The 13,629-nt window shown below is 35.6% G+C and overlaps 1 protein-coding gene across 1 annotated transcript in view; it reads left to right on the top strand.

Moving 5' to 3' along the window:
- MIB1 (MIB E3 ubiquitin protein ligase 1) overlaps positions 1 to 9,297 on the top strand; it is a 126,119-nt gene extending 116,822 nt beyond the window's left edge. The window contains exons 19-21 of the mRNA XM_021686247.1: positions 3,739 to 3,852; positions 5,092 to 5,192; positions 8,507 to 9,297. Coding sequence (XP_021541922.1) covers positions 3,739 to 3,852; positions 5,092 to 5,192; positions 8,507 to 8,647 — 356 coding nt within the window. The 3' untranslated portion in view covers positions 8,648 to 9,297. The remainder of the gene's footprint in view (positions 1 to 3,738; positions 3,853 to 5,091; positions 5,193 to 8,506) is intronic.
- Positions 9,298 to 13,629: the final 4,332 nt, after the last annotated feature.

The raw sequence follows: 13,629 nt of genomic DNA, 5'->3' as shown, positions 1-13,629 counted from the left end.
TAGAAAATAAAACAAATTATAGCTGGAGATTTTTTTTTTTAATAACCCTTGAACAAAAACATTGGTGGCCCTCTCTAGTACCTTCCGTCTCTTCTTCTGTACTATGTGTAATGTCCCCTGTGTCCCTCCTTGCTCCTGAGTATTAAAGACAGAATAAGTTATGTTCTTCCAACTCACATGTTAATTCATTTGTATCAGCACAAAATGATCTCTTCTCACACACAACAGAAATTTATTTCTAAAAATGACTTTTGAAACATTTAGTCTAGCCCTTTTTACATAATAAAATCCGCACATTTTCATTTGTGTTCACCTTGATGTTGCCTCTCCTGCATACTTTCCCCACTACTGAACCACCCACAGCATCCATTTGGGGCTATAATGTCTGGCCTTCTTAACCTTTCTTAATCTTTATGTCAAAAGAGCTTATAGGACTTTTTGGGAGAATATATTAAAGTTCAAGTGATGTTTTAAAATATCTCTTAAACGTATTCCTTCAAAGACCTTTGCTTTTTATACCTCCCCTTGTTCTTTTCAAATTCATGTACTATTCAACATTCTCCTCTTCCTTTGTTTTCATTTGTCAGTGAAGGATTTTAAGCAAGTTTAACAACTTACACCTTACTTAAATGGGCTCAAGATAAAGCATGGTGTTTCCTATTTTAAATTGTTCAAGGGGCACCTGGGTGGCTCAGTTGGTTAAGCGTCTGCCTTTAGCTCAGGTCATGATCTCAGGGGTCTTGCTCGGTGGGGAGGCTCCCTGCTCAGTGGGGAGTCTGCTTCTCTCTCACCCTCTGTCCCTCCCCCCAACTCCCCGCTCATGCTCTCTCTCTCAAATAAAATTTTTTTTTTTTAAAGATTTTATTTATTTATTCATGAGAGACACAGAGAGAGAGGCAGAGGGAGAAGCAGGCTCCCAAGGAGCAGGGAGCCCGATGCGGGACTCGATCCCAGGACCCTGGGATCATGCCCTGAGCCGAAGGCAGACGCTTAACCATCTGAGCCACCCAGGCACCCTCAAGTAAAATTTTTTAAAAAATAGTTCAGTCAGTAGGTACTGATTTCCAATATAATATCTAATACACAAATTGTATGATAGATTAATCTCACTGGCATAGATTTGCTTTAAGCCTTGGTGGTTTTTTTCATTCTGATAGGCAGCTCATCAACTAAAGAAAGGATCAAGGTTTCCTCCTGTAACGTTCTCCTCAAGTAATTGTTTTTGTTTTCCAAAGACTAGTATAATGGCTACTATCAACTGTAAGAGGGCTTGTGGATTTCTGATTTAAGTAAGAAGAGCTCAGGTTACTTAAGTTTCCATATTCTAGGGGCTAGCAAACTTTTTCTGTAAAGGGTCAAATAATAAATATTTTTGACTCTGTGGGCCATGTGGTTTCTGTAGTAACTACTTAAAACTCTTTCCTATTACTCACCTCTGCCATTATGGTGCAAAAACCACCATAGACAATATGTCTATGAATAGGCAGGACTGCTTTTCATTAACACTTTATTTACAAAAACAGGTACCTGGGGGCGCCTGGGTGGCTCAGTCTGTTAAGCATCTGACTCTTGATCTCAGCTCAGGTCTTGATCTCAGGATTGTGAGATCAAGGACCTGCACATTGGGTGTGGAGCCTACGTTTAAAAAATAAAAAAAAAATGTGAGCAAAAACAGGCACCTGGTTGGGTTTGGCCTGGAGGCTGTAGTTTGCTGACCCCTGTCCTGGACCTACAGAGACTTGAAAGCTGGTTATAATGAGTAGTTGATAATACAGATTTTCAGGCCTTACTGCAGTACTTTCTCCAGAGTTTCCCAAAGTTTTTACGTTGTTTTTGCATTCACATGTAACAAGAGTAGCAGCTAACTTTTATTAAGCTCTTACCTCATACCAGACTTTTTTTTAAGAGAGAGAGAGCGTGAGCACCAGGGGAGGGACAGAGGGAGAGGGAGAATCTTAAGCAGTCTCCACACCTAGCACGGAACCGGACGTGGGGCTTGATCTCACGACCCTGAGATCATGACCTGAGTCGAAATCAAGATTCGGACCCTTAACCCACTGAGCCACCCAGGTGCCCCAGACATTTTAATCTCTTTTAGAGTGTTTCCTCATTTATCGTCACAACAACCCTAATAAGTAGATTGTTTTCTCCATCGTACAGACACATTGTTAAGCATTTATTTGCTAGGGAAGATGAAATTGAGGTGGAAAATGCCTCTCTTTCAAGCAATGTACAGTGAAGCACTTAGTCCATTACCTACATCCCAGTAATATTAAACAGAGTATTGGAACCTTGAAGAGTATAAAATAGTGCCTTGACAGGCCAGAAGGAGAGATTGTATCTGTTTTGGAGGGAAGGAAGAAAGATTTTATAGAAGCAATGTAACAACCTAACTTAATAATTAAAAGAACTTGAGAAAATTGTGGTTATATATTATACAGTGAGACGCTTAAATTAATCCTTTAAATTTAAGAAAAAAATCTGCCCTCAGATTTAAGACAACTCCCAAATGAGATTTCTGCTAGCATTAGCTCCAACCTAGTGCATCATGCATAAGCCAGCATCAGGCCCATCTCTGTTTAGGCCTTGACATGAGGTCGGCCTTGATAACCCTTCTCTGTCCCCTGACATAAGCACCATTAGGAGTCTGTGCCCCATCTTGTCCACGTCAGTGGTTTTGTGCTTTGTTAAAGTTTAGTGCCTGATCATAAATTATCCCTGGATACCTGTCACAGTTGTCATTTATTTTCCATGTTTTTGAAATGATAAAGACACTTGGTACATAGACTAAGATATGGAGTATACTTTCATAGTAAATGCTAATGGGAAAGGATATATTGAAGAGCTGTATGTTATTGTGTAATTAATTAACAACTTTAGATGTAGAATTAACAATCCACAACCTGTAATTGTGCCTAGGCATTTCTTCTTTGGGATGGGAGAGCATTCCTCTGATATATAAATATTAGAAAGTCCATTATGACACCTATCTGATGTTTTCTTGACTGCTGTATTAAAAAAGTAGTTACTAGGGACACCTGGGTGGCTCAGTCGGTTGAGCGTCTGCCTTCAGCTCAGGTCATGATCCCAGGGTCCTGGGATCAAGTCCCGCATCGGGCTCCCTGCTCTGCGGGGAGCCTGCTTCTCCCTCTGCCTCTGCCTCTCTCTCTCTCTATCTCTCATGAAAAAATAAATAAAATCTTTAAAAAAAAAATAAATAAATAAATAAAAAATAAAAAAGTAGTTACTAAACAGTGTCCTTATTATATTACATCAGTTTGCTAGAAAGAGAAGGAAGAGAATTCTTCAGCATATTTTAGGAATTTTAGGGATAAGCTATTTACAACAGAAAGTACATTTAGAAAATTATGTGAGCAACCTTTTAATTCTATGTTAGTTGAAACTTATGAAAAGTATATTTCTCCTTTACTCTCAAGCCTTAAGATCTTGAAATATTTATAATTTAAAAAAAACACAGAAGAATCCTTTTCACAATTTATTCTACTGTATTAGAAAACGTCATTATTTTCATAACAGTGGGCTCTCTCTTGTAGAGGCTGCCTCTAGAGAATACACATTCATAGGTCGATAACATTTTAAGAAGGTAGAATCGTGTATTCATAGAACTTGTTTAGTGTTTATTTCAGTGTGCGATTTAAGTTATAAAAATGAGCAGAGAAGGGCAATCCTCTTGTTTGTGTTGTCTCTTGTGAGAAGTATCCGATTGCTGTTTTGCAGACTGCGCTAGTCTGATGAAGAAGTGTGTGCAGTGTCGGGCAGTAGTTGAACGAAGAGTGCCTTTCATTATGTGTTGTGGAGGGAAGAGTTCCGAAGATGCCACTGATGACAGCTGTGAGTGTATTTTTTTGAGTTTTTCTGACTTCGTTTTCTCGTTGGGACTTTAAAGTGCTAAAGATCTTGTCTCATGTGTAGTAGAGCATAGGGTAAGGGTATGTGACCCGAATCTACAGAGGAACAGGTGGGGTTTGCTCTTGTTACAGGAAACTTGAAATTATATTTTTCTAGCTTGCACTAGGATTATAGAACTTGAAGCATTTGTCTTTTAAGAAACCTCCATGTGTGACATAAAGAAAATTGTTGTACTCTTGCTTAAAGAAACAGCATATTACAAATTATTTTTTCAGTTACACAAGTATCAACGCCTCATTCCTTTGTGTAGCAGGTTTCACCTAATGCATGTCAGTATTTTATAGAATAGTGTTTATTTGGGACAGAGTAATTGTAGATAATACTGAAGTATAACTCAGTGACGAAGTGGAAAGATGAAAAGTAAATGATTTACTTTCAACCTTTTTAATCCTATAGCTGTATAAAATATTTTTCATCTTCGCACTAGATATAAGCTTGGATGGTATCTTTGATTTCTTTGCTCTGTGTACACATGAGGAAGAACATCAGTGTAACCATTTTTGCCCAGGGCTTTTTGTCTTTATCACCAATAGAGTAGAATAAAAATCCCAGGGACAAATAAACTAGAGTTAAAAGAGTAAAAATCTAGGGAGTAGTAAAAGTTGACATAAAAACTTTCCCTCTGTTTAGCAGATCCAGTGATCACAGCTTTTCGTTCATGGAGTTCCTCATCTTGGAACAGTAACAAGGAGGGTTGGGCAGAGAGGAAGGAGCCTAGGTTTTTGTGTATTCTCATAAACATCATCTAAGAGACTTTATAATTATTGCTGCCAAAACTGGCTAAAAAGTGCTGTGCTGCCTACCTTCTTGGGTTCGTACAATGCGGGAGCAGAGAAAACAAGCATAAAATGTATTTGTGAGCTTGCCAAAGGAAGCAAGTAGTACCTCGGAAGACCCAAAAGTCTGTGTGTAGATTGTCGTCTAGCTGAGTTAAATATAATTAGAAAATAATGTGCAAACCTGTTTCTTTCTGAAGATTATAAATGAAGGCGTGTAATATGAAGGTCACTGTTATGTCTGTTGGCCATGAATGAGAAAAACTTTTAAACAGGATTCTAGTAGTAGTCTTGTGTTTTTAATAAAGCCGTAGTAATTTTAGAAATAAAAATCATTATTATGTCAAAACAATCATAACATTAAAATATTTTATTTACATTATAGCAAGTGGAAATATTCCAGTGTTACAAAAGGACAAGGATAATACCAATGTCAATGCAGATGTGCAAAAGTTGCAACAGCAGTTACAGGACATTAAAGAGCAGGTAATAATGATTTCTTCTTGGTAAATGATGATTCTAAGAATGGCATTTAATATTTTTCTATAAGACTACTAGTGTTTTATGTAGTAATCGTGGTTCATATTAGGGTATCAATTGTAGTATTTGAATATTTGCAAAAGGTAATACGATTCAAAGATCTAATCAGGCACTTTCCAAAATAAACACACGGATGACCAATAAACATGAAAAATGCTCAACCAGATTAGTAATCAAGAAATGAAAATTAGGGTGCCTGGCTGGCTCAGTCAGTAGAGCATGTGACTCTTGATCTTGGGGTTGTGAGTTTGGGCCTCGCTTTGGGCATAGCACTTACGTTAAAAAAAGAAGAAATGAAAATTAAAACTACAGTTTGGTGCCTTTTCCCACCTACCTGACTGCATGGAAAGCTCAGTGTTAGAATATGTAGCAGCCATAACCCACATACTACTGATGGGAATATAAATTAGTAAAAATACCTTGGAAAAGTTTGTCGTCACAATCATATAACTAAACAGGATATTGTTTGGTGATGCAAACTAGGAAAAAATTGTACAGATGTTGTTTAAAACCAGGGGTAGTGGTTTTCTTGGCTGGGATGACCGGAAGGGAGCACAAGGGACATTTCTTTATAGGGAAATATATAATATAGTGCCGATTACATACATCTGATCAGTTTGTGAACTTTTATCAAACTGTACATTTACGATTTGTACACATTTCTGTCTAGATGTGATATTTAGGTAGAAAGTAGAATATATATTCTCTCTCACTCCCTCATACACACGCACACCATAAAGAAAAACAAAAGAAAGAAAAATGCAATATTTAGAATAGTAGGTATCAGTGAGGGGTAGATGGAAAGGATTTGGGAGGATGTATGGAGCGGCTTCAAAAGAAAGGGTAGCATTCCATCCTTTAAACTTGTTCTTCATATCTTATACATGCCAACAGAAGTACTCTTTTATCTACTCAATATTTAATAGCAGCAACAGTAAAATAAAGAAGTTAGTTAAAACTTGTTACATATATGGTAAGTAAGAAAGTCTGTCCGCCACCCCCCCCCCCTTTATCATTTGACCCAGCAGTTAAATTGGATCCAAAGGATTGAGAAGCAGAGGGTGTTATTTCTTTAGTTTGGGTATCACATCAGTGTTGCCATGCAGTTGTTAATCATCTCTCGTCTTTTCTGTTGATTTTATAAGAAAGTAACATAGTCAATAAATAATGAGTCAGGGTAACTGATGACCTTTGTGATATAGTAATATGGTAGCTACAGTAATTTAGAATTAAACATATATATTTACTAGGAATATACTTTTCCATCTGAAAAGATGAAAACTCTATGACTAAGCTAGTTTTTCTTTTGAAATCTTGCACCTAGTAACACTTACTGTATAGTGAATAGGGAAAGATAAACATGCATTTGCCAGTTCTTATGTAGGAACATAAAAATAGGAACATATTTAGCTCATTCTAATATAAAATGGAACATTTCAAAAATCTTGAAGCTCCTTAGAATCTCATTTCCTTTCCTATAAGACACTTCTAGAAAGGTAAACTGATTTTTGAATACATCTTCTCTGAAAAGCATTTCATCTCCTAATGGTGAATTAAAATTGTTCTTAAAATGAATAATGGCACTTTTTGAGCCCTATTATGTATCCTAAAAAATTCAGCTTTACCTTTATCCAAGTTTAGCACTCCAAAGAAGTTTCTTCTCCCTTAAATAATCTTCATGACCATATTGCATCACTAAAATATTTAAACAGTTACAGGAAAATTCATTTTCTGAGGATTGATGGATGGGATTTCTTGCAGGGACCCCTTCAAGGTTACCGAGACAAAGTAGCTGAATAACCCTTTTAAAATTTTATTTTATTTCTTTAAGGATTTTATTTATTTGTCAGAGAGAGAGAGAGAGCACAAGCAGGGGAAGCAGCAGGCAGAGCGAGAAACAGGCTCCCCAATGAGCAGGGAGCCCGATGTGGGACTCGATCCCAGGACCCTGGGATCATAACCCGTGCCGAAGGCAGACACTTAACCAACTGAGCCACCCAGGTGCCCCTCCTTTTTAAATTTTAAATCTCCAGTCTTTCTATTACCCCAATGTAATTTCATGTGGTATTAAGATATATTAATCTCAAAGTAATTTAACCTAGGCTGTGCAGATGTGTTTACTTTTGGAAATAAGAGTTATTAATTGATAGCATATAACTCTTGAAAATTTAAGGGAAAAGAAACTATTTTAATGGCACTAAAAGGCTGGTTTGGCTTTTTAAAATAAAAAAATATATAATTTTCTACAACTTTGTTTCTCAAACTTTAAGATAGATAAATGTGAAAATTTTCTTCAGGAGGCTGTGGTTAACAATTTAGATTACAATTCCTTCCCCCTCCCTACCACAGTGATCTCTGGTATTGTCAAAGTTGGTAACTACATTTTCATATAGGCCTTAGGCCTAGTTTATTAATCTAGACATTCTTTTTTAGTTATTTCATTTCTGTGTAATTTGGGAAAAGATACAATTCAGAATGAAGCATTGTGATATATTAAGGTAAAATATATTTTTATAAATATAAAGTGTAAAATGTGTTTTTGTGAATGAATGAATATCTGCTTTCCTAGAGGGTTTTCACAAAAGTATACCTAACATACTTCTAAATTTTTCTGAGTTCATGAAGTTACATTTATTAATATGTAACGCTAATTGTTTTTAACATAAGGGGATTCTACATTGATAGTAATCCAGTGAAGCATGTTTCAGAGCAAGAGCTCTGGGCCACAGAACCCCAGTTCACATTGTGGCCTGCTGTGGGGAAGTGTTTAGCCCCATGAAGCCTCAGTTTCCTCGTTTTTAAAGTGGGAGTGATAATAGGGCTGAGATTGTATCCTAGCGTGTGGCGTGTATTTTTAGGGACATCTCTATGCTGCTTCCCCTCTCCCATTGGCCTGATAGATTGTCATGTTTTCTTACAAGAGCAGCATAGTACCCAGAGTTGGGGAATCTGACTCAGACTGAATGCGGCTATTTTTATCCATTTCCTGTTAGATTTTGGCATTTGCATTTTTTGTTTTATATAGTATTTATTTTAGGTTGTGCGTTTGATACAGTCCTGACAGTACAACCAATATTTCTATTTTATAGGGATGACATTTTAACTGTTCAAAATTTTTAAAATTAAAAAATTTTTTTTTAATTTTAGAGCAACAAAAGATTGAAACAACAAAAGAAAATGATGTTACAAAGTTGTTACATGTTACAGTTTCAAAATGTAAAATGTCTCAGCATTTACTACTCTGTTATCTCACATTCCAGACCATGTGCCCTGTGTGTTTGGACCGACTGAAGAATATGATTTTCCTCTGTGGCCATGGAACGTGCCAGCTCTGTGGAGACCGAATGAGTGAATGTCCTATTTGTCGCAAGGCTATTGAACGAAGGATTCTTTTGTATTAATTAAGAAACTCTGTGTTTTCTTAGCTGAAGTATTTGGTCATGAGCTCTTAGTAATCTTAATCTGTTAAGCCAGGTGGAGGTTCTAATGAATTAATTTTTAATATCATAGTTTCTTTCCTAGAGTGTAATTAGACTGTAAATGTGCCAGAACAAAAAACCTCTACAAGACAGTGTTTGAAGTTGTGTTTTTTGTTTTTGTTTCTTTTAATTTGAAACATCAAATCCATGTAATTCATAGGTAATTTACTTGTCACTTCTAAGGGAAAATCCTTTAAGGATCTGTTATTTTTGTTTTTATTGCATCTTTTCTTATAGTTTATAAATTTGTTAGACCTCGAGAAATGTAGTTCCTACGATCAGCTGTCCTTCAGTTTATCATGATTTTACACAGTGGGTTGACACAGGTACTCAGAACAGTCATGCATCAAGTGAACGGGACAAGTCAAACCATTAGGTCACATGTGTTAAATGACAAAATTATAATACAAGTTTTATATAGTTAATACTGAAGAGAGGATTATCTTTTTAAGATAAAAAGTTATGCAAACGATTGATTCTGAATTCTTAGAGTAAATGGAAGCATGGAATGAGAGAGCAGTGACTTTGCATTTAGCTTAATTTCTAGATTTAAAAGGAAGATTGTTTAACTTGAATCAAATTTCTAGTTTCATGATGATTGACATGAAAAGGAAAAACAAGCAGTCATAGTGGGGAACTGAAGTGGGGGAAGTGGCCAATAAATGAGTACCTATTAACTGACCATTAACAGTTGCCTTTCATATATACTAATCTATACACTGTTCTGTTTACCAGCCTTTAAAAAAAAAAAAAAAATCTGTGAAAAGTGTACCTCAGTTTTCCCTGTGGTTACTTATCCAGGCTTGATCTGACCAGTGAGATAATGTTGCCCTTTTTGGGCTTCTGAGGTTCCATGTAGCTTTTCTCGTGTACTGAATAGTACCCCAGTGATCTGAGGAGAATAACGCATTGTCCCAAGGCAGCAATCTTTTCCTTGTCCGTATCTTTTTAATTCTGACAGTGATACTGGTTCTATCTTCATCATAAGCCCTACTTCCATTTTCTTTCAGTTGCTAAGGCTTGCTGTAAAGAAAGCACTCTCTATATACCTACAGGTGAAGATATTATTTAAATTGCCAACAGTATCCAAGACATAGTAAGTAACCTAATAATAAATACTTTAGAAAGAGTGACCAGGACATTTACAGAAATATGTCTAATTACCTGTAGTTTTTTGTTTTTTTTGTTTTTTTCACTCTGATTCTAGAGCATCTGATAATTTTCGCTCCTTTGAATGAGTAGTCTTACTCTGTCTAGGATGAATCTACATATACATAAGTGTCTTGGGGTCCTTGCTGCTAGGTTATAAAAATACCGGCTGTTTACAGTGGTGTCTACTATATACTGTCCATAAGCTTCTTCCTAAGGGTGTAGTTATCTGGTAGTTCTTTTCCTTTCTTTAATTCTGGTTCTTCTTTCTTTTTGTTTGTTTTTTGGGGTTTTTTTTTTTTTAGGGTTTTTTTGTTGTTGTTATGACAACTAAATTTAAGAATATTCCTGGCAATTTAATGGCTGCTGCCTTTGCAAGTTCTGGTGAAAACAGTGGTGAGCTTTGCTGGCTGATTTTGTAGTGTCAGTAATTCCATATCTGTGTTTAGCTGAAAAACTTAGGATTTAGAACAGTAAAATTTTTATAAATTTTAAATTTGAAAATTTATATAGATTCAGTTATCTAATAAAGGGCCACTGAGGCTATTTTTTAAGCCATATTTTAAAGTTATAGAGAGAACATCTGACATGATGTTCACTTAAAGAAATAGATTATTTTCTTTCAGATTTGAAAATAGTGAAAGTCAGGATTTTTTTTCTTCCATGCCATAGGCTGCCCATCTCTTTTCCACTAGATCAGCTGGAGAGGAGGAAACACCTGGCTGACTTGTGCATGGTTTGGCCACCCAGTGAATTCTGTAGTCTAGAGCTCTGCTTTACTTAAATCCTTTTTGTCTTTGGAGCTTGCAGTGCTTAAACTTACATCCCTAAAAGGCAGTTTCATTTTCCAGACTAGTTCATTTCTTCTACATTAAAAATACAATAAACAAACTGTTACAAAAAGTCATTAAGGTCACTATGATTATAACGCTGTATACTTTTGGGTTTTTCTATATTTGTACCACTTTGAAATCTGTTTAATGAATAGAAGGTGTTTCTCTATTCAATGTTTTCAAGCATCTGATAAATTATTTTAAATTTGTTTTGTGTTTGTGAGCAAGAGTAAGATTAAGAACTGAGTTGTTTAAGTGACTTCCTTCTAATTCTGTGAAATTGCTACCTCTTAATGTCTCTCAGCAGCACTTTCCCAGTTAGATATGTTTCCTTCTCATCAGCTCATCATCATGTGCCTCAGAAGAGCTTTTACTTTTCCTAGAATCATTAAAAAAAACATAACAGACAGACATTCAAAAATTTATTGGGCCTTAGGGGCTAGATACACAACATTGAAAAAAGTGGTCAGCATCTTAGCACACACAGAATCTATCATGCAGCAGTTGTACATTTGAAGAAATCTGTAGTCAAGAAGGGATCCAAAGGTACTAATAACATTTCTTCCTAATGTTTCAGAAGAGTTGTCATTTGGATTCCTTCTCTGTACCCCCTTACTCCTACCACATTTTCTTCTCTAAGACTAAGCTTTGTTGCCCGAAACACACAGAACTTACCAGATGGTGCTATTCTACTCGTTTTGGTTCACATAATTTAACATTCTTACTGCTTATACTATATATGTATTTAATTTTGTTGGGAGCCAGAAGGCTTTTCAAGAGATCATTTTCAATTAGTGTAGGAATAGTATATTAGACAAATGTTTAATTTAGCTGGCCAAATCATAATTGGACAAGATGTTTGTAATTTTAAACATTGCAAATTGACCAGCTAGTTACTGAGACATAAAATTAGTTGATGATGTTGAAAATAGCGTTCTTAAATTTGTATCTTTGATGGCTTTAGCCTGTAAGAGCATTTTAGCATATTGAAATGCATGCTGCTTAGGATTTGTCCAGTTCAAATTTCAGAGCTTGCTGGGTCATGTTCTTGTTTATTATGAATTCCTTTTTGACTGGGAATTAGTTACGCTTATGAACTAAGAGACTTAGTGATGTGGTAGGATAGGGAAACAGTAAGCAGTTGCAACAAGTAAGAAAGAAAAGTCAATGTTTGAATTTAGAGAAAAAGGTTTAAAAAAATCATGTAGATTTCATCAAAGCAGTAAGCAGAAAGAGTATACTTGATTGAATGATAAAAACCCTTCAACCAGTTTTTAGTGTCGTTTAATTGACAATTGCTTTGTAAACTACACGGTTTAATACATCTGGCTTTAAAAAAAGTCCAAAGGAAAAGCACCTATCCTGTCAGAGTCTCTAAAATGATACAGTAATAATTTGTGTAAAAACTGAATTTTTGGAATAGAATTTTTTTTTGCATTTTTTTATTGTAAAAACACTTAACATGAAATTTACCATCTTTAAGTGTACAGGTCATTAGTGCTAAGTATATTCACGTTATTAAATGGCTATCCAGAACTTTCTTGCCTTGCAGAACTGAAACTCTATTATACACATTGAACAACTCCCTTTCTCCCCCCAGTGGAACAGTTTTGATTAAATATAAATCAAGAAACAACCTGAATTTTCTTAATAGTTTGTGTCTGCAAGATTTAAAGTCATGGCCAACATTAAGTTCCTAAGATTTGGGGGATGACAGAATTTCTTCCCTTCATCCCAGCTGTTACAAATCATAATTGGGTTGGGGTTAATTGTCTGTTAATTGGAAGGGTTTGTTACTTCATTTGGAGCCCGGGGTGGGGGGGGCACATTTTCAACATTAGAATTAGGTTAGCTTTGAATTTGTAGTGAATGGGGAAGGTGATAGATTTTCACAGACTATGTGTGCCTTGTCAAAAATGTTAGTTGTCTTTAAGTCTCCTTGTAATGGTCTCAAAATATGTTTTTTCTCTCAAAAACGCAACCTAATTTTATTTGCTTGAATATTATGATAGGAATGCTTACTGATATTACTTGATAATCATATGATAGCCTTGGAACTTATATATATGTAAGTTCCAAACTTATATATATATATGTTTTATATATATATGAAACTATAGCAGTATTAATAATCACAGTTGTACTTCTTTAAAACATTAAATTTGAGGAAAAACTATTTAATGCTGTCTCATGTGTACATTGCTTTGCTGTAGCGAGGGGGAAAATCCTTTAGATTGAGACTCAGTTTACTCATAAATGGTTAGTAGAGGATGAAACTAGAGTATGAAAATATGAACCAGTTAGTGGAGCTGATGAATTAAAATTGTAGGTTGCTACATTGGCATTTTCTACCTCCTTTTCTGTCAGAGTATTACTTTTCCAGCTTTTATTCTTTTTTGTGACTAAGGAAGAGATGGGAACCCGAGGTTCAAATTGAAATTTTTACGTTGTTGAGGATTTAAGCAGTAGGTACAGGAAGGGTGACTTGCCACATCAATTTGGTGCGTAAATCCATAACGACACATGGTGACTGACATGTACAAAATGTGTAAGAAAGATAATATTGCTGAGTGTTTTACTTTTCCTGTACAGTCTACATGACTTGTTTCATAAATGTGACTTCTTTCCTCCCAAATGCAAAATGGTCTTGTAATTTTCTATAAAATAAACAAATATGCCGTTTTGTCTAAAATCTATAATTTCAGGAAGCTATTGAAAGTTCTGACTCAGGGCTTTGTAACAGTTTAAGCAATTGTTAATTATATTTTGGAAAGTCCATCTACATAATTTTTCAGTGCCTTGGAAGAATTATTAACTTGGCAACACTACTAAGACTTTATAGAAGGCTGTCTTTAGTGTGAGTGTATCATCACACACACGTTTATAAGGCGTATTGCTCAGCTTGTGTAATAGCAATACAGC

The sequence above is a fragment of the Neomonachus schauinslandi genome, chromosome 14 (assembly GCF_002201575.2).
Source record: "Neomonachus schauinslandi chromosome 14, ASM220157v2, whole genome shotgun sequence".
NCBI lineage: Eukaryota > Metazoa > Chordata > Mammalia > Carnivora > Phocidae > Neomonachus > Neomonachus schauinslandi.
This window is presented reverse-complemented; position numbering and strand designations above follow the sequence as displayed.